The sequence below is a fragment of the Artibeus jamaicensis genome, unplaced genomic scaffold (genome assembly GCF_021234435.1).
Source record: "Artibeus jamaicensis isolate MK-2021 breed Jamaican fruit bat unplaced genomic scaffold, CSHL_Jam_final contig_793, whole genome shotgun sequence".
NCBI lineage: Eukaryota > Metazoa > Chordata > Mammalia > Chiroptera > Phyllostomidae > Artibeus > Artibeus jamaicensis.
In genome coordinates this window covers 8,576,530-8,598,650 of record NW_026521975.1, presented here as the reverse complement: position 1 = coordinate 8,598,650, position 22,121 = coordinate 8,576,530, and the positions used below count along the sequence as shown (strand labels likewise).

The following is a 22,121-nucleotide window of genomic DNA, read 5'->3' as shown; positions in this document are numbered from 1 at the left end:
TTGGTGCCACCAGGGACAATGGACTGTTAAGAAGGATGAGCCTTGGCATTCTAAATTTTTTATCAGGACTCCCAGAACCCTTGCCTCTGAGCCAGCCAGCCCAGCCCCAGCTTAGAGCCCACTGTAGTCACCTAGGAGACTCGAGCCAGGCCCAGTGTACGTGCCTCAGGCACAGAGCTCCCTGCCACCGTCCCTCTATCCTGCACGGGTCTGTTTGGGAGAGCCCTCCTGGCCCATGGCCAGGACCAGCCTTGGAGCTGCGGGGTTCCCTCCCACCATCTCCCAGCTCTGCCCTCGATTTAGGGCCTGGACTGCCACTCCTCCCCTAGGCTCCTCCTCTTCCTCCCAGTTCTGCCTGGCTGTGCTCAGGGTGGCTACTCACAGTGGGGGCTGTGCTGAGGACCGGCTCGGTGGGACAGGGCTGGCGGTGTGCTGAGCTCTCGCGGGGCACAGACCATGTGGTAAGCTGCAAGATCAAATGTGTGGCTGGTAAGAATGGCGAGGGTGGGGAAGCAATCCAAGGGACACAATGTAGTCTGCCTTACCTATGATCATGACGGCAGTCCCAGCCAGCAGGGCAAAAAGTGTGAAGAACATGACTTGGTAGGAATCCAGGAAGTGCTGGAAGAGGCTGGCTCCATCTGTGATCAATGGAAATATAACTTACTAAATGCCACACGGAGTCCTTTTGTGTCCATGTGCACAGTCAGAGCGTGAGCTGGCCTGCTTGAGGCCAGGGACAGAGTCTGGTCCCATGAGGCTATCACCTCAGTCCCGTGTCACCTTCTACTTGTTCTGCCTGATCTGATCTTGTACTGCCTGACGATCTGCTTCCTTGGAGGAGACACCTCATGGAAAGGCTCAACACTGCTCAGCAAGAAGGTTTGGTTTCCTTACAGTTCAGCTCGAGGGTAAAATAGACCTGTGTGGGGGAGTATGGAGGGTGTGGGCTGCTTGGGAGTCAGCCATACCGCCTTGAAAGCAGCATTGAAAAAGCCAAGTTGAGAGTTGGGACCACAGAAATGGAGGTCAGGGGCAAGGCATTGTATAGCCACCCCACTGCTCTCAGAGGTGAGGATGTCAAGGACACACAGCACCTTCTGTGCCAAAGCCTCCCTTACTCTGGGGCCTTCCTCGGCATGGCCAAGGCCTCATCTCCAACCTTTATCAAGGACCCTCCCTCTACCTCACTGCGCTGTCCTGTGCTCAGCAGGAAGGCAGTGGCCTCCTCAAGTGTTCCTGCCACTGGTCATACCCCTTCAGTCCACTCCCAACCAGGCCTGACCAGGTCACTTCCTTCCCCTCGGGAAAAAACCCAAGTCCCTGGGTTGGCATTTCAGTCCCCTGGGCCAGTCCCATACCCTGCACATCACCCCAGGGGCATTTTGACTGTACCACCCTGTCCCCCACCCCGTCTCCCCCTTCCAGACCCAGCTGAAGCAGCCCATTGGAACTGCAGCCCCTCCCAGCAGAGGTGAAACTGCCCCTCTGTGTACTGCGCCCGTCTCAGCCACATTCTAGAGTCATTCCTTATGCAGCTGTGAATCCGTGCCTCTCCACTGGGGATGACAGGGGGAGGCTGTGGGGAGTGCTTCTCAGGCAGCTGCCCAGCACAGGCTCCGGCACACAACAGGTGGCTCCCTGCGGCTGCCATGTTGAGAGTGAACTAGGGGGAGCAAAGTGTGCGAGGTGGCTGAAATGGGCACTTTTCACTTTGTGGTACATTCTGACTCTTCCAGTTCCAATGCTCCCAGGTTTCCATTAACACCCAAGGCTACTCCGGTCCATCTTTCCACACCCAGGTCCATCCCAGCTAGTGTCCTAGCCCACGACTCACAAGGACCAGGCCCTCGGCGATCCATCACAAAGGCCACAGTTACTGGGATGGTGATGGCTTGGCTAGTCAAAGGGCTGGAGAAGGTCAGCGCGGTAGACAGAGGTCCCTGGCTGCCGGCTGCAGGGTCTGAGAGGCTGACTGTGTACGTGACAAAGCTGGGCGGCCCCCGAGACTTTTCCTTCTCAAAGGTCAGCACGGCTGGGGATCTTGATTTCACCTGGGAGAGACATCAGGGCTGTAGGTAAGTGCCCTCACTGCTGCTGAACATGCTGTGCTTCCCTCCCATGCCTGGAAGCCAGAGGCTGGGACCCCTCCCAGTCCCCCCCACGTGCCGGGCGGGTGAAGATGGCTGGGCACCTTTAACTGACAGCATGCCATCTGCTACACCCAGGAAAGAGCACACTGTCTACACCAGAGCTGTTTTTAAGGAAAGGTCAAATCAGTATCATTGAATTCTAACCAAGTGCACTTTTAAAAATGCTAAACTGACATGAACTATCAACACACACTAAGTCTCAAGGGGAGTAGCCTGGAGCTCCATTCGTGGTGGATCACCAGCAGCCCCATCCCAGGGCCTGGCAGACCCTCCATTGCCAACAACCCTCTCATCCCCTTCTCTCAGCTCAGCCACGTCTGCTGCTGTGAGACCAAAGAAGGAGCTGGCAGAGAAGCCAACAGCTCCATCGCACATTCCCCTGGCCTGTAACCAGCCTGCTGGACTCCAGGACATCGTTTACCCACCATTCAGTAGGTGGGGAGACTGAGGCACAGAGAGAGGGGACTTGTTCCCAGTTGTACCTGCGTCAGTGACAGGTCACAGAGCAGGGCATTTCTTCCTGCCCCACGTCAGCAGCATTCCTGCACTGAACCATTCATTCAATCTACTAAATACTCACTAAGCCCTGGCTGGTGTGGCTCAGTGGATTGAGTGCCAGCCTGCAAACCAAAGGGTCACTGGTTTGATTCCCAGTCAGGGCACATGTCTGGCCTATGGGCCAGGTCCCCAGTTGGGGGTGTGAGAGAGGCCACCACACATTAATGTTTCCCTCCTTCTCTTTCTCCCTCCCTTCTCCTCTCTAAAAATAAATAAATAAAGTCTTTTAAAAAATGTCCACTGAGCAACAACACTGTCAGAGAGGCTGTGCTAAGTGCTGCCCTCACATTCCTAAACTTCTACTTGGGGAGACCAGCAGACATCATAAGAGTGCTATGGGGAGAGAAGGGTTAAGAGTATTAAAATGTTTTTCTGTTTTAATTTTAGAAAGAGGTGATCTAGGATCTCCACGTTCCATCTAGCCTTCTCTGCCCCCTGGTCCTCTCTCATGCCCGAGGCAGGTTTTATGCTGAAGCCACTCACCTCCAGGTTCTCCAGAACCTCCATGGCACCAAAGACTTTGACCTCAGAGCTGGTGTAATGGTTGCTCAAGAGGATTTCAGCCTGGTCGGTGTACAGTCCTGGGCTGAAGGGTACCTCGGCCCCAACCTGTTCTCCAGAGAAGTGGCTGCCCAGGAGGGAGGCAGTGACCAGCAGCTCTGTCTTCTTCATGCTGAGGTGCTTTAGCTGCTTGTCCGTCAGTCTGTGCATCATGACTGAGCAGAGGTACTGACCTGTGGAGACAACGGCGTTCTACTTTGTCCTCTTTCCCACCCATGCCCTCATGCTATTCCTTCTCTCTGCTTTTCTTTCTTTTTTTTTAAAGAACATCTTAGATTTTTAATCTTTTCTTTACAGGTTACCTAGGCCAGTTTTGATTAGGAAAGTGCAGAAAGTTAGTAACTGCCACCGATGGTGGCATGTGTCACATGTGTCTGTTTTCCAGAGTCCTGCTTTGCAGGTGTCAATGCATTGCTGGGGTCTCTGGCCCCATTTGCTGGATTCAAGCATGGCAGAGTTCAGCAGATAGGTTGCTTTTCTCTGTATTTCTTTGTAAATGCTTCAGTGTTTTTACAGATGTTCTTAGGGTCCTCAGAGTAGTCTTCAGCTACGTCTGCCCAAAGGGGGTGCTTGGGCTGGTGGTCGTTCACCAGTGCTCTGAGGGACTGGATCACTTGGTCGGTTTGGGTTGCTGGTTTGCAGTTTTTAGCACTGATTACTGGCAGACAGATCTTCCCCCTTTCATCAACGTTGAGGCTGATAGATATTCATTTGAAATGTGACCTTCAGCAGTTTGAATGGGCACTCAGCTAGAAAGTTGATCTAAATTCTCAAGGCCCCTTTATCATATAGGCAGTCAGGGACGATAGGCCCTTGCCAAGTCAATAACTTTGTGTCATCAACGTGGATGTTTTGGAAGTTTTTAATCCCACATCTGCAGATTTCTTCAAGCTCCTTCACCAGCGCCTGCTGGCCACCATTTGGATCCGCCACTGCTGGTTTCCCAGTCTTTCCCTGCTGTTCTGTTGGAGAACTCCTACTCACTCCTCAGAGCCCAGGTGAGACGTCACCTCTTCCAAGGGCTTCCTGGGAAGTTCTTCGTCAGTGTCTCCAGCCCACTACATACCAGTGCTCTCCCTCACTGTCTCAGAACGCTCTATTCACCAGATCCTCATTGGATTCATACTCTCTGGGGCAGGAACATGGGTCCAGCCAGCTCAGAACAAGGCTGAGGTAAGCAGCAGAGGTTGCAAGTCCAGCTGTAGCTGACTCAGGGTATAGCCTATGGCCCTGGATACAGTAAGAAGTTCTGTAAAGGCATGAGTTAGGACTATTTTGGTGTCTCACATCCACCATGTGTAACCCAGAGTAGACAAATGAGCTGAATAAACACTGTGAGCAATGCCTTGGAAAGCTCCCTAAATCTAAAACTGGATGTCTAGATAGGGTCTCTAGTTGGCCCATGCCAACCAAGTGCCCCACCATGCTTTTGCCCACCACGCAGGTCTTCAGTTCCACAGCTCTAGTTACTGGTACCTTGTGTGGCCATTGACTATTGAATAAGGAAGGGCCTTCCACCCCTCTCTGGCTTGCGCTTCTCAGAGCCCAGACCTGCAGGTAAAGTAAGGTACCACCCACCCCATTTCACTGAGGGACGCAGTCTCCATACCCACAGGATCAGAGCTGGAAAGAGCAAAAGAGTAATCAAGCCCAGGGTTTCCAACTCTGAATAATGTCCTTTCTGCTGCGGTAGGTGGTTGCTGAAAATGGCCATGACCCATCACAGGAATGCCCACTTCACCTGGAGGACACAATGAACCACAGAGCCAGAGTGACAGAATCAATCCCCAGGCTTGGCTCTGGACAGACTGCCTCTCTAGATGGATACCCATTGTGAGTGAAATGCACTGAAGGCAAACCCTCCACAAAAGTCAGTTTCCACTTTCAAACCCCTGCAGACTTACCTAGTCCAGCATCAAACGCTGGTTCTGCATTGAACACGTCATGTGCAGGGAAATCGAAGACGTTTTGCTTGAACTGGACCTGGCAGCTGATGAGGGATTCTGGACGCAGGGTCTTGATAACTTCCAACTGGGCCAGGGAGCACTCACCTAGATATGGGGAGAGGTTGAGATGGGTGAGGGCCAGGCCTGCGGGCCACCACACCAAGACCTGGCAAGGTCTCTACACCTGCCTGAAGAGCCCCAAAATGAAAGAACAGGGATGGGCCACATGGAGGCTGGCTGGGCCACGAAATGGCACCTGCACCCCAAATTCCTTCCATGTGGGGCCTCCAGGGTTGCCAAAAGATCAAGGTGCCATAGTTTATCGAAGCTGAGGACGAACTTTATAGAGGAGGGGGCCATTCTGAATCCCAGACAATTTCAGATCAGATTTCCGGCATCTACTCTAGACCCTGTGTCCAGGGGCAGAGCAGATGGGTCAGTCAGGCCCATAAAGCGGGTTGTCTGTTCCTGTCAGCAGGGGAAAAACAGGAAATGTATTTCTGGACATTAGGAGGGCCACAGTTCTGCATCGATGTCCTGAATATCCTGTCTGTAGCAGCACGGTATTGTTCACTTGCACTGAGGTAGGAAAACAGAGGTTATCATGACGAAATAAAGCTGTCTGCTTACTCGGAATGAAAACAGTGGTATTTAATTCTACCAGGTAAGTAGTCTCTTAATTTAAAAAAAAAAAAAGCCTGAGTTGATATATTTCTTTCTGGCAGCTGCTGTCTAGGGCTGCCATGGGCATGACCTAGGAGAGGTAATTACAACGCCAACATCAGCAGTGAGGCCTGTCAAGTCGTTACGTTCTGGGATTAACAGTGTTTGGTTGGCTTTCTTTACTCTGCTGCCCTAGAGCTAATGTTGCATTAACAGCTCAGAAACAGTTTCTGGCTGCCATGCTCTTTTAGGAAAGTCCTTTCATGGCTTCTGCTTGTGTACAACTCAAATTTCTAAGAAGATATAAGGAACAGGCCAGCTGGGGTTAAATGTTCTCTCTGGAGTGGGCATGAGTTTGAGTAGGAAAACCAAACAAAACCCCATTAGAAGGGCACAAGAAGCTGCCCTCCCCCCTCCCTGAGACTGGCAGGGCCCCCACCTGGACAACCTACATCTTGTTCACTCTCTACCTCTCAGATTAGAGCTTCTGTCTCCCACGGTGATCATCACTTTGGAAGTTGTGACATCCTGGAAGTTGGTCTGGACAGGACGGATGTGACGAGCTACGATTCTTTGAGGGACTCCAATAAGTATCTGGAAGGAAGCCAAGGGAACTTTATTGAGTGCTATGTGCCAGTCTGTGCAGTTTTTATCTTAACCTGTGGCCTCGGACACAGGAATTGCCCATTTCACAACTGACAAAACTGAGACTCAAAGCCTAAATGATGTGCTGGAACATGGCAGAGTAGGGGTTAGACTCCTTGTCTGGTCAGACTCCATAGTCTCCCACTGAACAAGAACTGAACAGCAGGCCTGGATTTATTCATTGGTCTGGGGTGGGCTGTGGATTTGGCTTCTACGGTATTTATCATCATTTCTCTGTTCATCAATTGGGTTCATTAAACTTTCAGCAAAGAGAAAAGAATATATTTTACTTTACTGTCATTTAGTCAAAATAAATTAACCCAGCCAAAATGCATATTCACTCGGTTTTGGCACTGAAGGCCCCCAGGCTCCAGTCTTCCCAGATGTCTCTTGTTCATGCCTGTTGCCCATCTCACAATCCCAGATGCACGCCTTCACGTCCTCCGCAAAGCCCAACCCTGTCTGCCCTGCAGGCCAAGCTCTAGAGCAGACTTCTTCAGCTGGAAGGCAGCCTGCCCAACTCTGTGCAGGCATTGAACACTTCCTGCCTCCTCCAGATGTGATTTCTACCAGAACTTGATCTCCTGGAGAATGGGGATAGTGTCCCACTTTCCCAGAAGTGCTCACTGCTCCCAGGACCATGGCAATCAGAGCTGTAGGCAGGCCCCCTAGTGGTCACCCACACCTCTGTGCTGGCACCACCCACGTTCTCGTCTTCATACCCTGACTGCCCTGTGGTAGTCCTTTCCCAGCTTCTTCCTTCCTCCTCCACATTTCAGAGAGAGGGTCAGGGTCTTGACCCCACTCCCTTCTTGCTCTGGTGTGCCTTCCAAGAACCCAGGTCTTCAAGAACCATCTCTGTGCTGTAAACCCCTACCCCCTCTCCAGCTTTTTGCCCTGGAACTCCAGGTAACCTGCTAGCTGCATTACCACCAGCCTTACCTGGAGGAGCTCAAACTCACTATGTCCCAAAGTCACTCATCATCTTCCCCTGAAACTGGCCTCCTTTTCTGTGCTTTCTTTTCATAGCAAAGGACCAACATCTACCTCGTTACCCAAGCCAGACCATGGGGAGTCATCCCCAAGGCCTCCTTCTCTTTCACCCCTACTTCTAAATGGTCACCAAGCTTTGATGACCTCTCCTCCTGAGTCTCTTCCAAAGTCACCCTTACTTTCTACCAACTCAAGCTGTGCCAGTTCCAAGCTGCCCTTCCAGGCACAGCTTGAGTTGGGTGGGAGCCGAAATCAGTCCTAGGAGATTGCCTCTCATCATCACACCATTTGAAAGTGGGGAGATGGAGGCTGGAAATAAAAGGGCACTTGTCCCAATCCTAGAGGTAAGTGGGTGGCAGACCCGACTCATGACTCCCAGATCCTGATTATCTCCCAAGGCACTGACACTTATTTCTTAAAAGGAATCATTCAGTATCATAAACTGAAAGTTTCACCCAAGAATTTCTCGCCTCTCAGGCGATTGAACCGTATATGTCCTCAAGCTCACCTCCTTGTAGGTCCTCAGATGCCCAGTGACCTCATAGTAAACTGTCACAGATCCGGCATCCCGGGCCACAGCCACTCCTGTTTTGGGGTCTACCTGAAGGATGCTGTTGGCTGAGGAGCTCCAGGTTCCGGAGAGACCTGGGAGAGAAAGCCCGAAAGTCACCCATCTTTCCCACATTTGACACACCTGCCGAACGCCATCTCACCTGGTGACCGTGCCAGCCTCCTCGCTCTCCCATCCCCACACGCTACATGGCTGCCCAAGGGAGCTCACTCATCTCTCTCAGGACAGACTTTATGCTCTGCCTGCCTCTGCAGCCTGGCTGGCCCACTCCCCTCATGTTCTTGGCTGGCACCCCCAGACCACCTGCAGCTCTACCACACCTGCTTAGTGCAGAGCCACAGCCCCGGGAAGAAGGAGCCTCTGCCCACTCCCATCCCCAACACCTCCCTGCTTGTTGTCTCCCAGTCACTCCCTGTCCTGAGATGACCTGGGTGTTGTCCCTCCCAGGCCCCAACCTGTACATGCTGTTCCCTACGGCAGTGCCTTGCACATTAGTTGTCAGTCCTTTTCTACCAAACAAAGCAGGTGTTCGGTTCAGAGCTGTCGCTAGACAGCCTTTGTTAATTAAAAGCCAATCATATCACATGGTAAGTACAATAAAAGGACTTGGCAACCACATTCTATTTATGGCAACTTATATTTGCTTTTCTTTAAAGGCAGTGTTTACCTTTCTTTTAAAAGGAATTGAATTTGACAAAAAAGATAGGGGAGAGAGGCAAGATGGCGAAGAGTGAATGGAAGCCACACTATCCTCCTCCCAGGACCAATCTGGAATTACAACTAAATTGTGGAGAAATCACCCAGAACAATAACTGAAAATAGAGAGAGAGAGAGAGAGAGAGAGATGCCTCACAACCTCGGACAGACAGAAGAACCAGCTTCAGCACAACCTGTCTGGTAAGGAGTATGGTGGAGACTCGAGAGTGCTGGCTGGGCACCCACAGGTGGTAATGCTGGAGGGATAAGTAAGCAGCAGATTAGAATCCCCCCCCTGCCGAGAAGAAACAATGGGGTCTAAACCCTAAGCTGGGATCCCCAGCCTAACACACCAGAGCCCAAAAAGTGCACAGATAATAACTGGTGGCAAAAAGTGGCAGGGTTGGCTCTGCCAGAGAGACGACTGGAGACACAAAGAGCTGTTTAAAGTGTCAATGCACGAATTTTCATTTGCTGCTGCTTACCCAGGGCTCTGGCAAAGTTGGGGGCAGAGTGGGCTGGAGACCCCTGAGGAGACACTGGGGACAGAAGCTTTGGGGAGAAAGTGGCCACAGGAAACCTGGTATTGAGTCATCTCCCTTATGGCAGCAGTCATTGTGCTCAGGCAGAGCACTCCCTTCCCAGTGGCAGCAGCCCCGGCTGCCTTGAGGGGAAACAATAGCCCTGCCCCCAAGAGAGGCTCTGCCCCAGCTCTGTGGTGCTTAAGCCTGACTGCTGAGTGCAGAGTGACTAGGTTAATAACTAATGGAGATGGTCACAGATGTAGATCCCTGGCAAAGGGGACACAGAGTAGACTAGATATGCTTGAGGAGAGACTGGAGACAAAGGCCTGGGAGAGAGAACTGAGAGAGCAGCCACCAGGATCCTGGTGCTGAGTTGTTAGCCATACTTCAGCAGCCATCCTGCTCAGCAGACAACTCCACTTCAAGCAGCCGCAGCCTGATGGGAAATATTAGCCCCAACCCCAGGAGGGACTCTGCCCTGCCCTATGGGGCTTAAGCCTGACTGCTGAGTGCAAAGTGACTAGATTAGCAATGGAAGGAGACAGCCACAGACAGTAGATCACTGGCAGTCTCAGAGGAGGCTGCCTAAGGTCAGACGGGGTCAACATCTGACATTACCAGAGGCGGATCCAAAAAGAAAAAAACAGTGGTAAATACCAAAGGCTACTGAGATAAAATCCAGTGTGGTCTTCTCCATGATTAGTGATATTTTCTTTCCTGAACAGCTTTTAAACATTCATTTCTTGTCCAGCAAGGTTGTGCATATTAAGTCACAAGAATTTATACCATAGTTTATTTCTCTCCTTTCTTATAATAGTCTTAATCTCTTTAAACCTTATTAATACTGGTTTACTTGCTGTTGATACTGAGATTTCAGGGGGCATATATTTTTACAGATGTGAATTTGTTCCCTTGGCTTTGTGGTTTTCTTCTGGAAGCACCTGCACAATGCATATGAGATGTGGTTGGCAGAGTGACCCTCAGTCAACCAGCTGGAGGAAAGGACCTACCAAAGAACAAACCAACAACAATCAAAACGCAATTACCTCCAGACAGCCAACATAAACAGCACCCAAGAACATCAACTTCAGGAGATCAAGGAGACTGCACCACTGTATCCCACCAGTCTCGTATCATAGATGTTCATACCACAAACTCAGGGGTCAGAACAGATCAATTTAAGAAGCAGAGGCTAACAAGAAGAGTCTCACAAAACAATGGGGAGACAAAGAGACAAACCCCAAATGAAAGGAAAGGAGGAAGCCTCAGAAAGAATGCTAAATGAAATAGAGGCAAGTCAACTATCAGATACTGAGATCAATGCAATGGTTATAAGAAAGTTCAATGAACTCACTGACAATTCCAAAAACTACAGGGAAACAATGAGGAACTTACTGCAAACTATATCAACCTGAAAAAGGAAATACAAACCATCAACAAGAGCTAAGAGGAAATGAAGATACAATTTCTGAAGAGAAGAACACAGTGGAAGGAATCAAAGGCAGACTAGATGAAGCAGAGGATTGAATCAGTGAGCTGGATGACGAGGTGGGAAAAAACTCCCAAACTGAGAAAGAAAAGGAAAAAAGACCCAGAAAGAACAAAGGGGTGTTAAGAGAACTGCAGAACATGAAATGTAATAATATCCATATGATAGGGATACTAGAAGGAGTAGAAGAGGAGCAAGGCATAGAAAACCTGTTTGACAAAGTAATGATGGAAACTTCCCTAATTTGATGAGAGAAAAAGTCACACAAGTCCAGGAAGCACAGAAGGTCCCAATCAAGAGGAACCCAAACAAGTCCACTCCAAGATACATCATAATTAAAATGGCAAAATTCAAAGATGAAGTGAGAATCTTAAAAGCACAAAGGGAGAAACAGGAAGTAACATACAAGGGAGCCCCAATAAGACTAGCAGCTGAATTCTAAATGGAAACGCCCCAAGCCGGAAGGGAATGGCAGGAAATATTACAAGTAATGAAAACCAAAGGCCTGCAGCTAAGACTACTTTACCCAACAAAGCTCTCAATTAAAATGGAAGATGAAATAAGGAGTTTCCCAGACAAGAGAAAACTCAAAAGAATACACCACCACTGAACCAGCATCACAAGACATGCTACAGGGTCTGCTTTAAGAAGAGGGAGAAAAAAGAGTGAGAGAAGAACACAGGTACAAAGGAAGTAAAATGGCAATGAGTACGTACCAATCAGTAATAACCTTAAGTGTAAATGGATTAAATGCTCGAATCGAAAGACACAGAGTAGCTGAATGGATAAGAAAGAAATCAAGACCTGCAGATATGCTTCCTACAAGAGACCCATCTCAGGACAAAAGACTGACCCTGACTGAAAGTGAAGGATTGGAGAAAAATATTCCAAGCAAATGGACAGGAAAAAAAAAAAAAGGCTGGGGTGTTGAGAACCACCCTGCCTGGTTTGAGCGACCTTTAGACCATAAGTCACTAAGGACTAAGTCACATTGATTATCTCCCTGGCAGGGGCACCGCCTCTGCTCCTTTTACTTCACCCTGCCAGGTCCCCAATGCTTGATTGGTTAGCCAATGACTGGTAAGACTCCCCAAGCAGGGAACGACCTAAAACAGGCATGATTATGTGGAGGCCCCAGGGAAGGACTTGGGGGGCTATAGAGAAAGGGGGTGATGGACCATCATCCCTCGGCTTTGACAGTCATTCTGTCTGTGGGAAGTCTAATCTCTTGGCTGCCTTATTTCCACTGCCTGACTTAAGCCTGAAATAATGACAGAGGTTGGTACAGCCCTGTGATGGAAAGGGTGGGCTCCCCAGGTGATCAGGCCTAAGAAAGAATGTATAAAATCCAGTGAAACCTGCTTTGCTAAGAATGCTCTCAATTAAATGATAAGTGTCCGAGCAGGAAATAGGTTTGTTTCCCAAAGTTTTGTAGCCCTTTAGCTAACAGACCTTGACTCAGAATAGGCCTTCAGAGTTCTTTGTATGCTATCTATTGTTTGCTCCTTCCTGCCTGGCAATAATCAATGAGCTTTACCTATATTCCTGTACAAAATGAACCCAATAAAAGCCCATTGAGGATAAGGCTCTTGGTCATTCTCCTTTGAGAGATTGACCACCTTTCCTCCCCAAGCAGATCATGTCTTGATAGACTTATTCTCATTTGTGGTGGCTGGGGGTGGGGGAGCCCTGTGAATGGAATGCCCCGCCAACCTGACTGGGGTAAGCAATACTCCTATCAGACAAAACAGACTTCAAAAGAAGGGCCATAAAAAGAGACCCAGAAAGACACTACATAATACTCAAGGGAAAAATCCATCAAGAAGACAGAAACACTATAAACATATATGCACCCAACATAGGAGCACCCAAATACATAAACAAAATCCTGGAGGACTTCAAGAAAGATACTGACAGCAACACAATTATAGTAGGTGATTTTACCACCCCACTGTCAAAAATGGACAGATCTTCCAAACAAAATATCAATAAAGATATTGTAGCATTGAACAATGCCCTAGATCAAATAGATATACACAGAACCTGTCATACCAAAGAAGCAAAATACCCATTCTTTTCAAACGCACATGGAATATTTTAAAAGGTAGAACACATGATAGGACACAAAACAAGTGTCAACAAATTCAAGGAAACTAAAATATTATCAAGCATTTTCTCAGATGATAAGGGCCTGAAACTGGAAGCCGAACTCAAGGAAAAAACGAAAACACTCAAACTCATGGAGATTGAATAGCATGCTATTAAACAAACGAATGGGTTAAAAATGAGATCAAGGAAAAAATCAAAAAGTTTCTGGAAACAAATGAACATGGACACACAATAGTCCCAAACTACTGGGACACAGTGAAGGCAGTCCTGAGAGGTAAGTTCATAGCAATACAGGCCTACCTAAAAAACAGAAACATTTCAAACAAACAACCTAACCCTACATCTACAAGAACTTAAGGAACAATAACAAACAAAGCCCAGAGCATGCAGAAGGAAGGAAATAACCAAGATCAGAGTAGAATCAAACGACATAGGGATTAAAAGCACAATTCTAAGGATCAGTAAATGCAGGTGCCGGTTCCTTGAAAAGATAGACAAAACTGACAAGCCTTTAAGCAGACTTATCAAGAAAAAAGAGAGGAGACCCAAATAAACACAATCTGAAATGAAAGAGGAGAGATTACAACTGACACCACAGAAATACAAGAATTTTAAGAAATTACTATGAAGAAATATATGCCAAGAAATTTTAAAACCAGGGTGAAATGGACAAATTTCTAGAAAAATATAATTTCCCAAAACTGAATGAAGAAGCAGAAAGCCTGAACAGTACAATAACAGCAGATGAAATTGAAGCAGTAATCAAAAAACTCCCAGCACACAAAAGCCATGGACCAGACAGTTTCACAGGAGAATTTTACAAAGCATTTAAGGAATAGCTAACTGCTATCCTTCACAGACTATTCCAAAAAATACAAGAAGAGGGAAGACTACCAAACTCTTTTTATGAAGCCAGCATCATCCTAATCCCAAAACAAGATAAAGACACAACAAAGACAAAAAACTACAGGCCAGAATCACTCATGAATATAGATGCTAAAATGTCTCAACAAAGTCTTGGCAAACCACATCAAGCAATACATTAAAAAGATCATATACCATGACCAAGTGGGATTCACCCCAGGGATGCAAGGATGGTACAATATTCACAAATCAGTAAACGTAATACATCACACAAACAAAACGAAAGGCAAAAATCACATGATCATATCAACAGATACGGAAGAAGCATTTGACAAGGTACGGCATCCATTTATGATAAAAACACTCAGCAAAGCCCCTGACAAGTAACTGAATGAGTGTGGCTGAGTTCTAATGAAATTTTATTTGCAAAAAATAGGCAGCAGGCTGGATGTGGTCCAGTGTGGTAGTATTTTGACTCCTGTTCTAGAACATCAACGAAATTCTATTTGTACATCTCCTACAATAGGAAGCTGAGCATCTCCTCTGGGAGTCCACTCATGTTTTTGAGGGTCCATATCTCACACAGGAGGGTTCCTTTGGCGAGTGTCTCTCTTACCTTCCAGGCTGACCAGAACAGTGGCCAGACAGAGGACGTCCCCCACTACCACTGTGCCAGACAGCTCCGGTGAGATGGTGTGTAGTACGGGCAATGGGACGAAGTCAAAAAGGCCCATGTGTTCTGTGTCCCACACGCTGAGCAGGGTCAGGCCTACGCTGATGGTGCGGATGACGCAGGTATTGTTGGTTGTGCCCTTCCCGATTTGCACAAACTCATCTCTAGGCACAGGAGGAATATAAAGGCTCTCAGTAAGTATCAGGGAAGAGCCCCCAACTCGAGAGGGAGAAATGCAGCATGAGTCCTCTGCTGGGCAATGCTTTTTGCTGACTGCAGCCCCGGATGTCGCCCAACTCATGGCCACCCAGCAGGTGCCCCCAGTAAGAAAGCACCACAGGCTGAATAAGCCTGGTTCATCTTCCAGAGGAACCCATGGCTCTTGGCCAGGGATGGCCCACACCGCCATCCCCATACGGGGATGGGGAGGCTGAGGCCCAGAGAGAAAAGTGACCTACAGAGTGTTTTCAAATAGGGAACAAGTGTGTCCTGGGGAGGCAGAGACTGCTTTTCGTGGTGTGACCTGAACAAGCAAAGTAGCCTCTGTACGCTTCCTCATCTGCAAGATGAGTATAAGAATGAACCCTTGTTGCCCTGGCTTGTGTGCACTGAGCACTGGCCTGTGAACCAAAAGGTCACCAGTTCAATCCCCAGTCAGGGCACATGCCTAGGTTGTGGGCCAGGTCCTCAGTTGGGGGCGTGCAAGAGGCAACTGATTGATGTTTCTCTCACACATTGATATTTCTCTCCCTATCTTTCTCCCTCCCTTCCCCTCTCCCTAAAAAAAGTAAATAAATAAAATTAAGAAAAAAAGAACAAACCCTTGCCACAGACTTGATATGAGCAGTGAACCAGATCAGTGGTTGTAAGTGCTGAGACCAGTGCCTGGCAAGCAGGAACAGCTCAATCCACACCAGCTAGTGTTGTCCCGTGAAAACGCTTGGTCTAGGCAGGCTGAGGGTTGGGGTCCCAGCTTCATCACTTCCCTCCACCATGCCTTTTGACTCCTGAGCCCAGACTGGTCTCTTTGAGAGAGACTCTTACCACAAAAGGGCCAGTGTGACTTCTGCAGAATAGCTGACAGGCTGCAACAACCCAGACCCGTTCCCTCCAGGGCAGCCTACAGCCCTAACTGACAAACGGCCAGTACCATGTGCACAGAGCTCCACAGCTGGCCAGAGGCCCTCACAAACACAGTCCAGTTGATGACTCTGAGGGCTAGGCCATGTTCCCCATGTGACAGACGAGCAAACAGAGGTCTGGAGAGGTCACCTGCCTTGCCCAAGTTCACAGGCTCCATAAAGGGCAGAGCTGGGCTTGAACCAGGTCTCATTGCAAACCAGGGTCCTTCTATCATGACATGCCCCCAGCACCTGGCCTTGACCGTTTCAGCAAGAGGGGTCACTTCTGTTGCAGGGATCCTGGGAAGGCCAGGTTATCATGGTCATCAGCACTTGGACACAGTCTTCTGTGCTCCTCCCCCAGCGCTGCCTAGACAACTCCCCAAGCCCTACTCCCTCCTCCTGGTCTGATGCTTCTCTCTCCTCCTCCTCTGAGCTTGGACTGCATTCCCCTGGGGCAGTGGTTCTCAACCCTGGAGTAATGCGGAAGCCTTATTAAAAGACAAATTGTTGGGCCCTGTGAATGTGCGCTTCTAAGAGGTCCCCAGTGATGCTGATGATGTTGGTCTGGGGAGCACACCTTGGGAACCACCTCTCCAGCAGACTCAGAGTTTCGGCAGGCCCGGACTGATGCTATGGCTCTCTTCTTTGCTCTGGAGACCACCCCCTCTCACCTCACATTAGGCTGGAGACTGCAGTTGTATTTCGGGACAGTCATTCAAAAAGAATTGCACTTGAAGCTGGGTGGGACCTGGTATTAAAACCCCACTTCTGGATTGGGTGGCCCTGGACACGTGGCTTGACCTCTCTGGGCCCCAGCATATGGACTACGGTGAAGAGTGAGATGTCATGCAGAAGGGCCTGCACACAGCACCAGTGAGCACCTGAGCGTTGGGAGGTGTACCTTGCTCTGACCAACTCCTGTAGAGTCTGTAGTTGATGATTTGCACCCACAGATTACAGGGCCAGGGCAATGGCCAGGGTTGTTTTTATCTCCCCTGCCATCCAGCTTTCGAAGGTACACTAAAGTCTTATTACAAACACCCCAACATCTATGTTTTCCTTTCTGACCCTCAGGATATGTCCCCACCAAACATCATCCTGCCACACAGCAAACAGGCTTCCAGCCACGCTTTCCTCTCACTCCTCCTGCCTCCAGACCAAGCCTCGTGCTTCCCCTGGTGGCCCTGTGAGTGTGGCATGCTTCTCTTCCTAGAAACTCGAAGTAACAAAAGTCTTATTCCAGTGGCATTTGCCTCTTTGTGTTGTCATCAGTCACCTCTATAAATTAAATCTGGTTACAACCGAGACACATTCACATGAGAAATGTACATCACCCACAACCTACCTATTAGTTGCAAAGTTGAGGACTGAATTGTGAGCATGGAAGATGTCTCCAGAGTTGTCATGGAAGTGAACAGTGAATGTCATGGTCATTCCCAAAGGGAGGGCCATCAGAGCCTCCTTGTTCTGGGTGTGCAGGGCAGGGCTCATGGAGATCCTCAGGTAAGACACAGGAGACACCTGAAGGACAACGAGCAGATGTGGTCATGACTGTGTTGGGAAACGGCTGCCCCCAAAACCCACCTCCCAAGTAGGAGATGCTTGCTCCGAGCTGGTCCCCATCTCAGGAAGGACTAGGGACTGGACCACCAAAGAGCAAAGGCCTCACTCCCCCGCGTTCCAACCTACTGTCAGAATTGCTACCTCTCTGCACAGTGAGCCAGCCCAACCCACAAGAGTCAAAATCCATGACTTTGAAAAACAGATCATTAATCACATTGCAAAAATATCCCTGGGCTTTGACTATTCAGAGTCTTCAAAGCCTCTCCAGGCGTTTGAAGTAGAAATGCTGCCTGCTTGGACTGTAGAGGCAGCAAGAACTGGGGGCCACGGCGCAACTGCAGCTGCTCCAGGGAAAGCAGACGGGGAAAGGAGGGAACGGAGGGTTCTGGGAGCCCGAGCCCCAGAAAGATCACCCTTGGTTCTCTACCCGGGTAAAATCGACCCTGAACAAAAAGCTAAGTCCCCAAATCCCTACTTTCTTTGACAAAGTTCAGTGATGCAGTGGCTGGTACACAACAGGTACTCAGGACATATTAGCTGACATCAGATGAGAAGCAGTCACTTCCACTCACTCCCAAGCTAGGGTGGAGGTTCCCTGCCAGGCACTCACCTCGAAATAAAAAGACATTACTTAAGGAACTAGGCCTGCGACCCAGGGAAAATCTGAAAATGAAAGTGGTCATGGATTCTGTCACCTAGGATTCAGAAGATGGCTGTAATGAGAGATGGAATATCTCATGTTTAGAATAAACCCTAGCACACAACCTAGAGATGCCCAAGAAGAAAAGTCCTCTCACTAAGAAGGGACATGGGAAGCACCCTGATATGACCAGAGGACACAAGCTTGAGCCAGGCCAGTGCAGGTTAGCACCCAAACTCTCTCAATCACTGTGACCTTGAGCAACTCACTTCCACTCTGAATCCTGTGTGTTTGTTTTCTTGCCTATAAAATGGGTCAGCTATTCCTTCAGGCTGCTGTGGGTGTGGTGTGGTTATTTGCAGGTCAGGTATCTAGCACATGCATTCAATGGTGCCCACCATGTTCCAGGTTCCACCAGCTAGCTGGTCAGGATCCTGGGGTGCCAGTTCCGGCAAACCATGGACTTTGCTGGACCTTAGTTTCCCCAACTATGAAAAAGGTCATTGTAATCTACAATCTCCAAAGATCTTTGGCTCTGACAGCCGGAAAATGCTGTAGCTTTTTATCTAGGATCTTTGCCCCTGGTTATTCTGAACTAAATTCTTATAACTGAGAGGTAAAGTATTCACTTTTATACATGCGAGGGGAAAAATACTGCCTCGGCACTACTGCCTTTATTACTCTAAGAAGGAACAAACTATGACCCCACCTTTACTGCGATGATGAGAGTTTGGTTGGCCCCAAAAGGCTCCTGGGCGGTCACTTCAACTGCTGCCGTCCCAACCGTGGAGCCCGACACCAGAAGGCCTTTCTCATCAATGTGCACCACGGGCATGTTCTCGGGCCCGTTCAGGACGCGGTAGCTCAGGGACGCTGCGCCATCCCTTTGGAAAACAAAGCAGAGCTGTTTGTCACACAGAAATGGGGGGAAGGCCCAGTGTCACCACCACTGTGCACATACGGGAGCGTGCCTCTTCAGCCACCCACAGGAAACGTCACTGTGAAAACCCAAAGTCCCAAGGAAAGCATTTCTTCTTCCCCTTCTTGGAACAAACAGCACCGACCCACCCAGCTGGTCGGTGAGGAGGGAAAGACCATGAGGGCTGGTTTTCTTTCATCATGGGGCATTTGTTGTAAAATATCGTTTCTGAGGCAAACTGTGTTCAATTTACTGAAATCAGGAAGCCTGGTGTAGTGGAAAGAAGATGGGGCTTTGAGTCACTCAGACCCAAAGGCAGACCCAAGGCCCCAGAAAGAGCTGTGTGCCTTGGGGCACATCATATCCCCTCTACGTCCCCTCAGCTGTGAATGGGGAGCAATGCCCTATTCCAAGGGCTGCTAACAGGGTAAAAATGAGCTACTTGCTCAGAAAGTGATCTACAAAACTACTCACATTATACACTGGGCTAAAGACAGATTGTGTAGTATTTCATGTCTCTTACATATTCATTAATATCATAAAGTAACAGGAAGGCTTTGTGCCCCAGCCCTATAAACCTGCTCCTTAGAGAACTTTAAACAAATGCTATCTTCTCTGCTTCAACATTCAATCCCATCACCAACCTCTCCTCTTAACCTAAAAAACTCCTATGCATCCACCAAGAACCAGTCAAGCATCTCTATCTATGACATGCCTTCCCGAACCCCTCACATGAAAGGCCCTTCTTTGGGCTATGGCTTGAATATTACATTTCGTTTCATTATGGCTCTTATCATGCTAGCTTCCTCTTTTCCCCCCACCAGATTCCCTGAGGGCATCATGTGTTAGTCACCTCTTTTCCTGAAGCCAGGCACCAGCGTTTAGACAGTTTGGCTCAATGAACCATGCATATGTGTTTCATGACCATATAAGTGCTCCTATGGTCCTTACAGTCCCTCCCCATTTTGCAACTGTAGTTCAAGGGCAAGTCATCCCTTGGAATGCAAGGTAGGAATTGTTTGCAGATATGCTTTAAAACTGTGTTTCTCAAATGTGAATGTGCATTCCCATCATTGGGGGATCTTGTTTAAGTCCAAGGTTGGCATTTTCACGTGTTCCCATGGGATGCTCACGCACTTTGAGTGGCAAGTTTGAAGACACACAGGCATTTGGAAAATTTAACACTTTCATGTTGGTACTTTTCTCCTTTTGAAGTACTGGATTTCAGCAGCAGTTATTAAACAGTTTCCAGGCTACAGGGGGGAGAAGAGGGCCCCATGGGGCTAAGTGATGAAGAATAGCAGGGATGTCCACACAAAGAAAAAGGAATGAAAAGACCACACCCATTTTAAAGGCAACGCCGAGACCTGGCTGGTGTGGCTCAGGGGTTTGAGCACTGGCCTGAGAACCAAAGAGTCGCTGGTTTGATTCCCAATCAGGGCCAGGTCCCCAGTGAGGGGTGCACATGAGAGGCAAGCACACATTGATGTTTCTCTCCTCTTTCTCCCTCCCTTCCCCTCTCTCTAAAAATTATAAATAAAATCTTTTAAAAAACTTTAAAAAAATAAAGGCAACATCAAGAAAGATGCTCAGTTCACCTAAAGTAGCCAAAGTTGCTGACAGCTTTTTAAAAAATGTTCTTTTTCATCTTCATCTGAGGACTTTTTAAAAGATTTTATTTATTTACTTTTAGAGATAGGGGAAGAGAAGGAGAAGGAGAGAGAAACATCAGTGTGTGGTTGCATCTTGTGTGCCCCCCACTGGGGACCTGGCCAGCAACCTAGGCATGTGCCCTGACTGTAAACTGAACTGGCAACTCTTTGGTTTGCAGGCCAACGCTCAACCCACTGAGCCACACAAGCCAGGGCCACCTGAGATTTTTTTCATTGCTTTTATAGAAAGAGAATGAGAGAGAAAGAGAGAGAGAAAGAAAATGAGAGAATGACAGCAAGACAGAGAAACATTGATGTGAGAGAGAAACATCAAACTGGTTACCTTCTTGTACATGCCCCAGCAGGGATTGAACCCGCAACCTGGGCATGGGTCCTGCCCAGGAATCAAACCCGCCTTTCGGTCCTACTGGACGACACTTGAACCACCTGAGCCACAGCAGCCAGGGCAGCAGCTGATGACTCTGACAAATGAATTGCTGGATGGGAGTGCAGATTCATGACCTTGCTAAAAACTGACTCACGTACCTGTTTGTCTGAAGCTTTATAAATGAGTTGGGTGACATTAATATTTGTTCCGCTTCTACTTCAGGGTTCAGCAGCAGCAGCTTCTCAAATACCTGGAACGGGGGCACATTTTATTCCACATGATGCACTGGAATCACATCCAGGTATCTGTTCTCTGTCAGCAGGGACAGCCAGAGGAGCTCACAGATGAGAAACAGTTGTAAGCAAGCACCTGTCAGGTAGCTGATGATGTGCTGGTAAGGGGTGAGCATCGAAAGGCAGAAGTGTGATGAACAGAAACAGGCAGGTGCACGCCGTGTACCCTGATGGGAGCTGCTCCCAGAGCCAGGCAGCATGGGTCTCTGCCTCAGTTCTGAGGGGAAGTGAATCGTTTGTCAGGATGTGTGCACAAAAGGCAGCATGCAGAACTAAGGGTCTAGGAAGAGTCTTGCTCAACTGTAAGCCTGCCAAAACTGAGCTTGCAGAAAGCACCATCTAAATTCTCCTTCCTCTCAGCAACACATCTTGCCCCTCACCATGACCATCTTGAAACAACCCCCGTCTCACCCCTTGGTCCTTATGTTGCTCCCTACCCTGCCAGGCTCTCTCTGGACCCAGAGAGGGGGAGTGGGTGTAGGGGCAGCACAAGATAATACACCTGATAATGGTGGACTGTGTTGGGAACTGCCCTGCCTGGTTTAAGAAGCTGTAACTGCCCCCTCCCTCCCATGACTAAGGCTGAGTGAGTGATCTTCGGACCATAAGCCACTAAGGAGACAAAGCTTATCTCCCTGGCAGAAGCGTCGCTTCTGCTCCTTTTACTTCATCCATAACTGGCCCCAATGCTCGATCAGTTAGCTAATGATGGGTAAGATTCCCCAAGTAGGGAATGACAAGACACACATGATCGTGTGGAGGCCGCAGGGAAGGACTTAGGGGGCTACAGAGAAAGGGGGTGATGGATCCTTGCCCCTGGGCTTTGACATAGCCTGAGTCCTCATTCTGCCTGCGAGAAGTCTCCCAATCTCTTGGCTGCCTTACTTCCCCTGCCTGACTTAAGCCTGAAACAATGTGCTAGAAAGGGTGGGTTCCCTGGGTGATCAGGCCTGAGAAAGAATACCTAAAATCCTATGAAACCTGCTTTGCTAAGAATGCTCTCAATTAAATGATAAGGGTCCCAGCAGGAAATGAGTGTGTTTCCCAAAGTTTTGTAGCTTTTAAGCTAACAGACCCTAACTCAGAATAGGCCTTCA

The 22,121-nt window shown here is 48.7% G+C and overlaps 1 protein-coding gene and 1 pseudogene across 1 annotated transcript in view; both read right to left on the bottom strand.

Moving 5' to 3' along the window:
* Positions 1-22,121, bottom strand: part of NUP210 (nucleoporin 210) — a 118,906-nt gene that overhangs the window by 2,238 nt on the left and 94,547 nt on the right. The window contains exons 29-39 of the mRNA XM_037167396.2: positions 20,890-20,981; positions 18,482-18,656; positions 16,915-17,090; positions 14,389-14,609; positions 8,028-8,164; positions 6,352-6,475; positions 5,177-5,323; positions 3,195-3,445; positions 1,838-2,054; positions 546-641; positions 383-466 (exon numbers count right to left, since the gene is read on the bottom strand). Coding sequence (XP_037023291.2) covers positions 383-466; positions 546-641; positions 1,838-2,054; positions 3,195-3,445; positions 5,177-5,323; positions 6,352-6,475; positions 8,028-8,164; positions 14,389-14,609; positions 16,915-17,090; positions 18,482-18,656; positions 20,890-20,981 — 1,720 coding nt within the window. The remainder of the gene's footprint in view (positions 1-382; positions 467-545; positions 642-1,837; positions 2,055-3,194; positions 3,446-5,176; positions 5,324-6,351; positions 6,476-8,027; positions 8,165-14,388; positions 14,610-16,914; positions 17,091-18,481; positions 18,657-20,889; positions 20,982-22,121) is intronic.
* Positions 3,456-4,761, bottom strand: LOC119065388 (ubiquitin-conjugating enzyme E2 L3-like; annotated as a pseudogene).